Consider the following 12,196-nt stretch of genomic DNA (forward strand, 5'->3'; position numbering starts at 1 on the left):
TGCCTCAGTTTCACAAATGACTCTCCCAGAGTCACAGAGGGAGTTGGTGGCAGAGCTGAGCATGAAAACCTGGAGTCCTGGCCCCCTGCCCACCAGGCGATCGTGCTCCGCATCTCCCGGTGTCTCATCTGGTTTGACCTACATGGTTCCAATGAAGGCCTGGCTCTTCACCTGCCTTTGTAGGGGCAGTGTGCATGAAAGGCCAGGATTCCCTGAGCCTAGGAGGTGCAGCTGTTACCCTGAGTAATGGTGGGGCAGAAGGGGATTGAAGGCCAGAGCCTGAGAGGTGAGAGTCGAGAGGCTGCTCCCCTGTGTCCACTGCTAACTCTCCCCCTTGAGCGTGTTGCTTTGGGCCAGGTCTGGCAGAGTTGCAGCCAGTTCTGCACTCTGCAAGGGCTGGGCGAGCGACGGGTGTGTGATGCGATGAAAACCCTCCTCTAAGCTGACAGTGCCCAGGAGACAGGCTCTGCAGCACCAACTGACTCCCGGGAGACCTCAGCTGAGTTGCTCCCCTCTGTCACATGGGGCCAGTCATCCCCCCAGGAGGGGCACTGGGGCTGAGTAACTGGTTTGCGGTGGGCGTGGCGTCTCTGATGAAAGGCCGAGTATTAATAACAGGTGCCCACCATACCGGCGAGCTGCCTGAATGCCAGCGTCACGAGAGTGCTGCTGCCGAGCTCTGCTGTGGGTCCAGGGCCAGGAAACGTGCTCGGGAACGGGCACTCGTGCAGCCCGCGGAGCTAACCTAGGGGCGGCTGTGTGTGAGGAGCCCAGCTTGGCTGTGCCTGGCCCCCTGTGTCCTAGTGCATGGGCAGCAATGCGGACGCACTGACGGCCAGGCGAGAGCAGAGCCTGGGTATTCGGGCTGCTGCTCACAGCTGGTGTGGACATGCTGCCTCCTTTGCTGTGGGAGAGACATGCCTGGCACTTCCCATGCCAGACGCCCTGCGCAGCTCTCAGCAGGAGCCCGGCCTTTACACCCTGCTGCAGCTGCATTTCCCGCTCCTGCTGTAAGGTCAGATGCTGGTTCCTGATGGGGAGCATCCGGCAGTGCCTGTTCTGCTGGTGCCAGTCACCAGGGCAAAGTGTACTTGGCAACGAATTGAAAAGAGAAAATGGCAGAATGGATGCCAAGCTGGATACCAGTGCTTCTGGGAATGCCAGCCTGGGCCCCCAACTCCAGCTAAGGAGGGTGGCAGATCTCCTGCCTTCAGAAGCCTGTCTGTGGCCAACTCCGCCTTCTGTCTGAACAGCGGCATGCAATGCTGTCAGCCCCTCTGGGGGTGCAGTCAGCGTCCATCTCACAGTTGTCTTGTGGCTGATCTGCCCAGCGTGGGGGCTGCTTCATTGGGGTGTTGAGTTCCCTCCTTTGCCCGGCACCAGCTCTCACTAAGGTTGTTGGCCTTCTGGAGCATCCTCCTTTGTATCTAGCTTGCAGCCGAAGACACAAACCTTGTGCACAGGAGCAAGTTGACACCTCACTGCCTCCCACCGGGCATTGCCATCCTGTGCAGGGGTGAGGTCACTCCCTGAGCAGTTCTCCTCACAGGTCGCTGCTCTCCACTTGGAGTCTCTTTTTTGCATTGCCCTTCTCAGCTAATGTGTTGTGTGTGGACACAGCCCCTAATGTGAACAAAGACCTGGACCCTGCAGCGCCAGGCCAGGCCATGATTGAAGAGATGCCATCAGTGTGGGGCTCGCAGCAGCTGCTGGGCAAGAGGGACCCTGGCTTTGATTCCACCTGGCAGTTCCTGTGGTCCTAGACAGCAGCAGGTTCAGGAGACTGGGTGTTCTGCACTTGTTAGACTCTGCATTGAGCTCTGGGAGCGGGCGGGGAGAGTGGGTGGGTGGGTGTGGGGGGGTATGTCTACACTGCCGTGAAAGCCACAGCTGGCCTGGGTCAGCTGATTTGGGCTGAGGGGCTATAAAACTGCTGGCTGGGGGACCTGTGTTCTGCTTCCCTGCAGAGAGGTGGGGGAAATCTCCTCGGTTGCTAGGTGTGACTGCCCTGGCTTTTGGGGCTCCCCTTGTGTTTTCAGATCCTCCACTGACATGGGTCAGTTTCAACCAGTCCTTAATGACCCATTCATTCAACTTCAGACAGCGTGACCCAACACCTCTTAAGAACGGCCATACAGGGTCGGACCAAAGGTCCATCCAGCCCATATCCTGTCTTCCAGCAGTGCCGAGGTGCTGGAACTAGGAGTGCTGGGGGTGTGGCAGAACCCTCTGACTTGAAGTGGTTTCCCTCATATAGTGATTTAGTTTTGTTCAGTGGCTTTGAGCACCTCCACTATAAAAATGGTGCCAATGCCCCTACAACAGTGGCCAGTGCCAGACGCTTCAGAGAGAATGACCAGAAGAAGGCAATTTTGAGTGATCCGTCCCCATCATCCAGTCCCAGGTTCTGGCGTTCGGTGGTTTAGGGACACCCAGAGCACGGGGTTGCATCCCTGACCATCTTGGCTAATAGTCATTGATGGACCTGTCCTCCAGGAACTTCTCTCATTCTTTTTGAGCCCAGCTGTATTTCTGGCCTTCACAACATCCCCTGCCAATGAGTTCAACAGCTTGTCTGTGCACTGTGTGAAGAAGTACTTCCTTAAGGTAGTTTTAACCCGCTGCCAATAAATTTCATTGGGTGACCCCCTGGTTCTTCTGACGTGGAGAACGAACATTTCCTTCTTCATTCTTTTCACACCACTCGTGATTTTATAGACCTCCCGTCATTGTCTATTTTTCCAAGCTGAAAAGTCCCAGTCTTTTTAATCTCCCCTCCTACGGGAAGCTGTTCTACCCCCTTCATCATTTTTCTTGCCCTTCTCGGTACCCTTTCCAACTCTAATATACCTTTTTTGAGATGGGTCAATCATCTGTGCATAGTATACAACTTGTGGGCATACCATGGATTTATATAGAGACATTATGGCATCTTCTGTCTCATTATCTATCCCTTTCCTAATGGTTGCTCACATTCTGTTCGCTTTTTTGACTGCTGCTGCACACTGAGCAGATGCTTTCAGAGAACTATCCACAGTGACCCCAGGATCTTTCTTGAGTAGTAACAGCTCATCATTGATATGATAAACCCCCCTCATTTTCTATGTATCGTTGGGATTATGTTTTCCAATGAGCATTACTTTGCACTTACCAACATGGAATTTCATCTGCCATTTTGTTGCCCAGTCACCCAGTTGTCTGAGATTCCTTTGTAATTCTTCACGGTCTACTTTGGACTTATCTGTCTTGACTAAGTTTCTATCATTTGCACTTTTTGCCACATCACCATTTACCCCCTTTTCCAGATCATTTATGAATATGTTGAACATCACTAGCCCCAGTACAGATCCCTGGGGGACACCACTGTTTACCTCTCTCCATTCTGAATATTGACCATTTATTCCTATCCTTTGTTTCTTGTCTTTTAAGTTACTGATCCATGAGAGGACTTTCCCTCTTATCCCGTGACTGCTTACTTTGCTTAGGACCCCCACCAAAGGCTCTTTGTCAAAGGCTTTCTGAAAGTCCGGGCACCTCATGTCTCCTGCTTTGTCCCCTGGGCATTTTAACTCTTCTGGACCCATTGGGTAACAGTGTGAAGTACAGAGGGAAACTGAGGCAAGCATAGGATTAATTAAAAATATTACAGAAAATTCCCACTTTATTACGCTCTGGTAGGTTTTAAACCTGATTCTGCCCATGGAAATGTGTCCAGCTGTCTCTCAGGCATGGGCCATGCCCCTTGTGTGCTCCTTTCTCCCCAATATCACACTTGTGACAGAGTGCTCCCAAGCAGGGCACAGCTGGGAACAGAGCTGAGCCTCCCCTGAGCACAGCCAAGGTCACTGACTCTCAGGAGAACTGGTGGATTTGTTAAAGTCTCAGCTCCTGGAGTCATGTGAATTTGTGAGAATTCCAGCTTTAGCTTAGCCAATGAAATCAGTGTCTAGCACTCATGGCTGGGGAGCATGGTCCAGCGGCTCCATGGAGGGATGAATAAAGAACCCAAATTGATCAGTTTTGTAATCCCATGATTTTGGGGGCCTCACTTGTGAGCACTGAAGCTGGTAATGCTGCATAGATGGTGGGCTCTATGTGCGTATGAGCTCCAAAGTACGCTAGTAACAACCAGCACAGAGATGTCCTCTGAAGTAGCTGACACTGTTAATGAGGGGAGCTGCAAGGCTTAGCTGAGCCACTGGGTGGGAAAGGGTGGGTTGGGGGGTGGGATGCTGGGTGGGAAGACTGACTGATCGGGGGGGAGGGAAGGCTGGCTGAGGGTGGCAGGGAAGGCTTGTGGGGAAGGGGGTGGGGCGGTGGCAGCAGCAGGTGCTGGAAGGAGGGTGGCAGGCATCAGATAGGAAGTTGAGGGGGTGTTGGTTGTGGGAAGGCTGGGTTGGGGGAAGCAAGTGCTGGGTGGGAAAAGTTGGGGGGTTGGGGAAAGGGGGGGCATGGGCGGTGGGCTAGGAGGGGCAAAGGCTAGGCTGGGTTTGGCAGATGCTAGGCAGGGAAGGCTGGGCTGGTGGGGTGGGGAAAGCCACGGGCACTTTGTTTGGCCTTTCCACAGAGCATCTGTCTGTCCAGCCCTGTTATCAGGGCATGGCCTCGCTTGCTGATCAGTCTTCAGAGGCTGTTGCTGCAGTGCAAAGGCAATCAAGAGCTGGATTAATCTGGCTGCTTCTGCCCCATGCCTCAGTGGGCATCCTGCATGAGAGCCGGCAGAGGGACCCTTGCGTCCTGAGCAAAGCTCCCTGCCAAGGGGTTCTCCCAGGCAGCTTTTCCTTCTGTGCCTTCTCCTCTTTGGGGTGAGAGGAGATGGCTGCCCTGGCAGGAATCTGGGTCCCATTGATCCAACACCCTTTGTCCCTTGGGTGGCTGTTAACAGCATCCCGGGCTCGTCTGTGAGCCTGTGTGGGATAGAGGACGGCTGCTGTTCATTGATCCTTCACCCTCGTTATCTGTAGCCTCTCCCTGGCTGATAAGGGGGCTACAGGGTGAGGGTGGGGCCTGGAGCCTGAGCTTTGGTAACCTGCCACCAACTGCCATGCCGGTGTCACCAGGACTCTGATTTGAACTCTGCTTCATGCTGTCACTTTGGGCTTGGAGCTTCGCCACCTGGTGTTCGCCTGAAGGTAGTGAGTGGTTTTCTTTTAATGTTTGAGCCAAATCCGTGCAGCTGTTTGAGTCCCACAGGGTGGGTCTTTCCACTGTGATGTGGAGAATGAACTCTGCGGGTGGGGCAAGGGCTCTGCCGCTGGGGCAGTGGGGGCCTGCTCTCCAGGCCAGTTCTCTAAAGTCAGCCTTTGTATCTTAAGAACATAAGAACGGCCACGCTGGGTCAGCCCAATGGTCCATCCAGCCCAGTATCCTGCCTTCAGAGAGAATGAACAGAACAGGCCCACGTGATCCATCCCGTCCTCCATGCCCAGCTTCTGGCAGTTAGAGGCTTAGGACACCCAGGGGTTGCCTCCCTGACCATCTTGGCTAATAGCCATTGGTGGACCTATTCTCCAGGACCCCTTGGTGCTGCTTGTGCTCAGCAAGGCCTTGATTCTGCCTCCCTGAGCTCAGTGGGAGCTGTGTGGCTGATTCAAAGGGCACAGGGGCCAGCCCCAGTCCCCTTCTCATGCTCGCTGTGCTGCTCCTACCTGCAGGAGGCAGGTGGCTGATTGGAGGAAGCCAGCTGGAAACCTTGCTGATTGTAACACAGCAACTGCTGCAGTTTCCGGGGCTTGGCAAGTCCAACTTCTCCCTGTGGTGAACTGCAGGAAGCAAACTGTGTGCGGTGGGAAGCGCTTGCTCTGTCGCTGGCTGGGGTGGAGCCCACCAGCATTGTGCTGCAGTTAGACGGTGGGGCCTTGGCAGACAGAGCTGGTGACGTGCTGGCTGCGAGCGCTCATCCTAAACCAAGTCCAGGCAGAGCTAAATGAACGTAGCACCCGGGTTGCCATGTCCGTGCTCTGGAGATATTCCCATTACCCAGTGCTCTGTAGGATCTGACATGGCGATGTTCACTGATGAGAGTCCAACCGAACCTGTAACCTTGGTGGTGAAGCTTGGGGGGAATTGCTGAAAGGGGGTGGCATGTCCACAGGTCTCACAGGACTGGGGCAGGGTATTGAGCAGACTCTGTGGTTGGTATCATGCACCACCTCCCTGCATTAGCCCTGCCCATGTGCTGCCCAGAAAGGGGGCTGGGTTGATAGAACCTGCAGGGCTCACTGCATGTCCATCGTTGAGGCATTTCCTGGGCCACCGTTGGGACCAAACCACAAATGAGGGTGGGGATGAACCGGACAGTGAGTGGCCCGTGGAGGAGAGGCCTGAGGGAGAAATGGGGCCAGGATGCAAAGGTGCAGGGTCCAGGAGCTGCCAGAGGTGGCAGGCTGAGATGGGACCCCCAGAGCAGGGCCCGCAGCACAGGGGCATTGCCCAGCTTGCGCAGGGGATGGGGAGCCCTGACATGGCAAGAGGGATGCAGAGATGCTGGCATGTCTGCAGCTCTGGGAGTGCGTTGCTCTCTGCCTTGCCCACAGCTGACCCCGCCCAAGGAGCACAACTCCTGGGTGAGACCCTGGGGCCGCGAGGTGAAGGGTATGCCTGCAGCAGGAGCTACCAGCACATGGCTGGTAAGGGTGGGCTGGCCACGGGCAGTGCCTTGTGGGGTGAGGGGGTGGAAAGCTGGAGGAAGCCCCAGAGGCAAAGGGGTAACTGAGTGCAATTCCTGGAGAAATGCTCCCCAATTCTGAAGCCCAGCCCCAGGGAGGGTGTGCAGTTGGGGGCTGGGGGGGGGGGGCAGGAATCCGAACTTGCTGAGACCTGGGACTGCTGGGTTGGACAAAGGAAGTGACTCTTTGGGTGGGGTGGTTTGACGGCAAGGGGGGTGCATGGACTGTAGCCCCTCTGGGCAGGGAGTGGGGGTTGGGTCTCTGCGGGCACCCATTGTTCTGTCCTGGCTCTGCAGCTCTCGGTTGAACCTGGGGGCTGCTTTTATCGGGTTCCTGCTGACCCTTCCCCCTCCCATACAGCGGCTGCACTTTGCGGGTCCGCTAGCGCTGGAGGCCAGGGCAGGGAGGAGGCCAGCTGGTAGCTCACTGTGTGGGGCCTCCTTCCTGCGCTCTGTGTTAAATGCTGGGGCTGGCAGAGAACGGAGCAGGAGCGGGGAATGACAGCGTGGTGACGTCACCGCCGCTCTGCTGCATGGGCTGGGTGCAGCCCGGTCTAACCCGGGAGCAGCTCACAGGGGAAGCTTTCCAAGGCATTGGCACTGCATCCCATCACAGAGCCTGGGGCACAGGGAGACAGGTATTGTCCCCATGGCTGAGGGGTCTGCACTCTGCACAGTGCCCTGGCCTTGCAGCCCAGATCCCCAACCTGGGGCTGGCTGGCTGGCCCTGTGGTTGTGGTTCTGCTCATATTTCCCCTCCTTGAGCCCTAGAGGAAGTGCCTTGGGGCTGAGCTTACTTGCACAATCTCCTGCGAGTGGAAGGGAGTGAGAGGTTCACAGGAGTCAGTTCCCACAACTTCAGTTACCCAGGTTGAAAACATGACATATGCCTGGGCTCCTCCTCCCAAAGCTTGCACACCAACCAGCCCCTGCTCCTCAGCCCTGGCTGCCAGACACATTGCTGGGCACTATCCCGATGCTTTCTTGCCTCTGCTGTGTCACTCCCTGGGACGGGGAAAGGGCTAAAATGGATTTCCCCAGTGGGCCTGAGTCCAAGCTCCTTTCTCACCCTGAATAGTAGCTGGCCTGAGCACACGCATCCAGCATTGGAGCCAGGTTATTCCTGGGTGAACGGCCCTCCCTAGGGGACTGGTGCTGGCCCTGGCCCTCCAACAGCCTTTCCCATGTGTTCCCTGGCCAGCCAGGGCTCTGTTGGCATCCCCTTCCCCTGAGACCACAGAGCTCGGCCTTGGCTGGCGAAGGTTAAGCTGCCCCTGTGTATCGCCGCTTTGCCTGCCCTGCCCGTGTGTCCAAGCTGCAGCAAGCGAGTTCCTGGTGAGGTCCTGGTGTGCAGCGAGAATGTCCTGGAGCCATTTCAGCCCAGGGTCGGCGCCCGCACGGGGGGCTGGGGCAGGGCAGCACTGGCAGGAGAGGTTGCAGGGGCAGCACTGGCTAGTGCTGCTCTGATGGAAGCCAACACAGCGTGGGGGAGAACGTTACTAACGAGGGATTGGGGGGTGCGGGGGGTTGTCCCTGTTGGAGGGAATGAGTGAGTCTGTCTTATCACCCCCTCCTCTCTAGGGGCTGGCACCCCTCTTGGACATCCTTCCTCATCTGCCCCAGGCAACACACAGCCTGGGTGGCCTTAACTGGCCTCTCCCTGCCTACGGTCTGTCTCGGGGCGGCCACCCTGCGGCTCCAGAGCCACGTGCGGCTCTTCAGAGGTTAATATGCGGCTCGTTGTATCGACGCCAACTCCAGGGCTGGAGCTACTGGCGCCAACTTCCCAGTGTGCTACAGGGTGCTCACTGCTCAACTCCGGGCTCTGCCCCAGCCCCCAGCCCCACTCCACTCCTTCCCCCAAGGCCCCCACCCTCTCCCCGGAGTCTGCCGCGCCCTTGCTCCTCCTCCCCCCTCCCCCGCGAGCCTTCGGCACGCCACAGAACAGCGGGTGGCGGCGGGGGGAGGCGGCGGGGGGAGGCAGAGGGATGGAGAGTTCGGCGCTGGTTGGCAGTGCTGCTGGCGGCTGGGAGACACGGGGGGCGTTGGGGGGGGGGCTGACGGGGGGCTGCTGACGTGTTACTGTGGCTCTTTGGCAAGGCACCTTGGTAAATTCTGGCTCCGTCTCAGGCTGGTCACCCCGGTCTATCTGCACAGCAGCTAGGAGGTTGTTCCCTAGCCAGGTGGAGAGAGGCACAGTTTTACGCAAGCTGGCGCGTGAACAATAGCCGTGTGGCCCCAGTGTGCGGGTGGCCGCCAGAGTACAATCCCGCTCACCCCCAGGGAACATACTCAGCTGGGAGTCAACCGGCTGCCGTGGCCATGCTGCTGTTGGAAGCAGCCGAACTCCTGTGTACCGTCTGCCCATGCTGGGAGGCAGCCCCTGCGTCTCAGTACAGGCCTGACCCGCAGTGCCCAGCCCTGTCCTGAGCTGGAAATTGCCCACTTCCACAGTGCGAACTGGGACTCTCTCCTCCACACCCCGCACGCTGCACGGCTGGCAGGGGCTTGGGGTCTGAGTCATGGTACCTGTGTTCTTGGGCAAAGCATCTCCGGTCTGTGTCTGGTGATAGACGAGGTGACTCAGAGGGTAGGTGCAGAGGGCCCATCTGCCCTGGAATGGGGCAGGGACACCCCTGGCTCAGGAGGTGAGTGGGCAGGGTCTGGACTCTGCCTGGGACCTTTCTCCTTGGCAGACGTCAAGCAGCAACACTCTTGCCCCAAACAGTGGGACTAGCACTGGTGGGGAGCCCCACAGGATCAGCTGCTCCCCAGGTGTGTCTGCAGTTCAGGTCAAGGGCAGCAGGGTGAGGATCAGTGAGGGAAGGGCCAGCCCCATGTTGCCCTGTGACCTGTGCTCCCAGCCAGAAACCAGCAGGAGGTAACAGGCTGTCTGGGAGGGTGCTGTCTTGGGGAGGTGGGGTGGGGGGAATGGGGCCCTCTGTGAGGGAAGGAAAACTATTGGGAGGGTGAGTAAGGAGGTATGTGGTTCTGGGGGGTCATGGGAGCTGTGCATGGTGGACCCTGGCTTCCCCCAAAGGGCACAGCATAAACATCTCTGCTTGTTCTCAGGCACGTTGCTGGGACGGGCCTGGGACCAGGGCCGGGAGCAGACATGGGGCAGAGTGAGTCCGAGCCCCAGGATGAGCAGGAGGTAGGTGCTGTCTAGTTCCTTGCTGGGGCCCCTGGCAGTTTGTCCTCTGTAGCCTGGCAGTCACTGGAGCGAGCGAGTTCCCAGCCTCTCAACCCATCGTGCTACCCGGGCCACCCACGTTCAGAGAGCTCCCCCTTCTGGTGCTGTCCACTGGCTGGACAAGGACCTGAAGAGACCCTCCCCACCAGCACCATTTCCTGGGGGCTGGCAACACTTTCCTAGTGCAGGGCACCTTGGCTGGCATCCCAGTCAGAGTCCTCCTCAGGACGCCCACTTGCCCCAGCAGGGTGCCCCTCCCCTCTGACTTGGGAATGTTCAATCCAGCATCCAGGTCACGTTCCAGCTCCAAGGATCCCCCATCTCCCATGGGAACCTTCTTCCCAGATGTGGTCCTGGGTTTGGCAGAAACCTCTCCAGAGCCCAGCAGCCCTCTGGGATGTGTCTGGGTAGGTGTGGCCTGCTGGGGCCTGCCCAGGACACAGTGTCCCAGGATTGCTGGAGTCTTGCCCTCCACTTCAACGTCCTTTCTACTTCTGCACTGTTACGTGCCCCTTGAACAGCTGTCAGCCTCACTCCAGTGGTGGCTGCATTTCTGTGGTGGGCCAGTGGTCCCTGCACACACTGCACACTCAGCAAGGCGTGTTGGGATGGAAGGTGCTATAGACAGACCCTTATGCCCAGATGTTGGGGGGAGCAGCCAGAGGGCTGGGCCCATGGGCTTTGATGGCAGCATCAGCCTGCCTGCTGGCGCTGAGGCGCTGTCTGCACCTCTCTCCACACAGGATGCAGCGCTCACAGCCGTGCTGCCCAACCTTAAGCTCTTTGTGGAAGATCAGCTCCAGACCAGCATGGTGAGGAGGGGCGGCTGGGGGTTATGCCTGGGAGGTGGGGCCAGGTGTGGTGTCTCCTGGAGGGATTGTGTTCCTGGGGGATATGGAGCAGTGTCGTGGTCCCTCCCGTGGGCAGTGGAAGTGCTGGCCCGCTGGCATAGCCCACGGTCCCGGGCCCAAGGCAGCACAGCTCCTGGTGGGATGGGAGGCTCTGGTACTTGCCCAGGAATGCGCTGGCACCTTTGGGGCTCAGCCATCCCTGGGCAAGTCTTGGCTGGTGGGTGGAGGGGTTGATGGGGTCAGACACTGTCCTTGGACTGGGGGAGGGGCTGGGAAAGAATTTCCCCCTGGTTTGAGCTGTGGGGAGCCTGCTGGCTTCCAGTTCCTCTAGTGCTGTGTGTGGCTGCCCTGCCCAGCCCACATTGGTCCCTCTGACAGCAGGGATGGGGTATGTGGCAGGCGGGAGTAGATGCTGGCCGAAGGGCAGGCTGTGGGGGGTTCTCCCTACTCTTCCCAAGACCTGGCCAGGGGCAGCCTTGCTGATGGAGCAGCCAACCCAGCTACTGTACAGCCCGGGCACCCTACAGTGCAGCCTCCTTCCCTGTGGTGTGGCCCATGCAGTTGCAGCTGTGCAGGTCAGGTGCTTGGCTTGTGATGCTGCACTATGTGCTGGGACCAGTTGTTCCTAATTCACAGGGTCTGGGGTCTGTGCCGCGCCCTTTGCAGAGCATCCTGGGGTGAGCCCCGTAATGCATCAGATCCCAGGGGTCATTGTCTCCGCAGGGCAAGCCACACAGCCTCAGCACCTCTGAGCCTGGGCCTCTGGGCTCCAGCGGCCCCTGCTGCTCGCAGTGAGCTCATGTTTGGGGACATTTTCCCTGTCAGGGATTGCTGCATAAGCTAGGACCTGCAGTGACACTGTGTGGCCTTTCCAGAGCGGGGGTAGTTACTAATCACCTGCAATATGGTGTTGAGGACCCTTAGGTTAGCATGAGACAGGTGAGCATGGGACAGTTTGTCTTGTTGGGAGCCAGGGCTGTGCCATGTCCCGTCCTTTGAGCTCCATCCTTGTGTTCTCCCCATTTGGAGTCTCTGCTCCCAGAAGCACCCTGCAGCCATCTGTTCCCCTGCCCTCCCTTGGTCTCCAGCCAGGCTGCATGCCCACACCCAGCCTGCCTCGGCTTAACAGTGAACGGCCCAGTCCTTGGGGCTCTGTTGTCTCTTTGGGATCCTCCACCACAGGGGCAGGTGTGACAAAATGGGTATTTTTTGTAATATTTTTGAGTCCCACTTGCCTCAGTTTCCCCTATATTTTGCATGGCTACCCAGTGGGGGAAAAGGCTTGTTTGCTCTCAGGGCAGACTGAGAGACATGAGCGGGAGGGGTGTGTTTGTGTCCTCGCTGTCTGAGCGGACTGAAGTGGTCATTAGACAGGACTGGCTAAGGCCGACCCATATCAGTGAAAAACCCCGGTCACCAGGACATGGACAACTGGCAACCAGTGCCCCACCGCCTCTGCGCAGGGAAGCTGAGCAGAGACCCTTG

At 58.0% G+C, this 12,196-nt stretch overlaps 1 protein-coding gene across 16 annotated transcripts in view; it reads left to right on the plus strand.

Annotated features, from left to right (window-relative positions):
- LOC140900627 (patatin-like phospholipase domain-containing protein 6) overlaps positions 1-12,196 on the plus strand; it is a 74,100-nt gene that overhangs the window by 20,366 nt on the left and 41,538 nt on the right. For 15 of the 16 annotated variants that reach the window (XM_073318148.2, XM_073318149.2, XM_073318147.2 and 12 more), the window contains exons 2-3: positions 9,740-9,821; positions 10,604-10,672. In XM_073318148.2, coding sequence (XP_073174249.1) covers positions 9,783-9,821; positions 10,604-10,672 — 108 coding nt within the window. In that variant the 5' untranslated portion in view covers positions 9,740-9,782. The remainder of the gene's footprint in view (positions 1-9,739; positions 9,822-10,603; positions 10,673-12,196) is intronic. The other variant, XM_073318153.2, reaches the window with a different exon arrangement.

This window comes from Lepidochelys kempii, chromosome 20, assembly GCF_965140285.1.
Source record: "Lepidochelys kempii isolate rLepKem1 chromosome 20, rLepKem1.hap1, whole genome shotgun sequence".
NCBI lineage: Eukaryota > Metazoa > Chordata > Testudines > Cheloniidae > Lepidochelys > Lepidochelys kempii.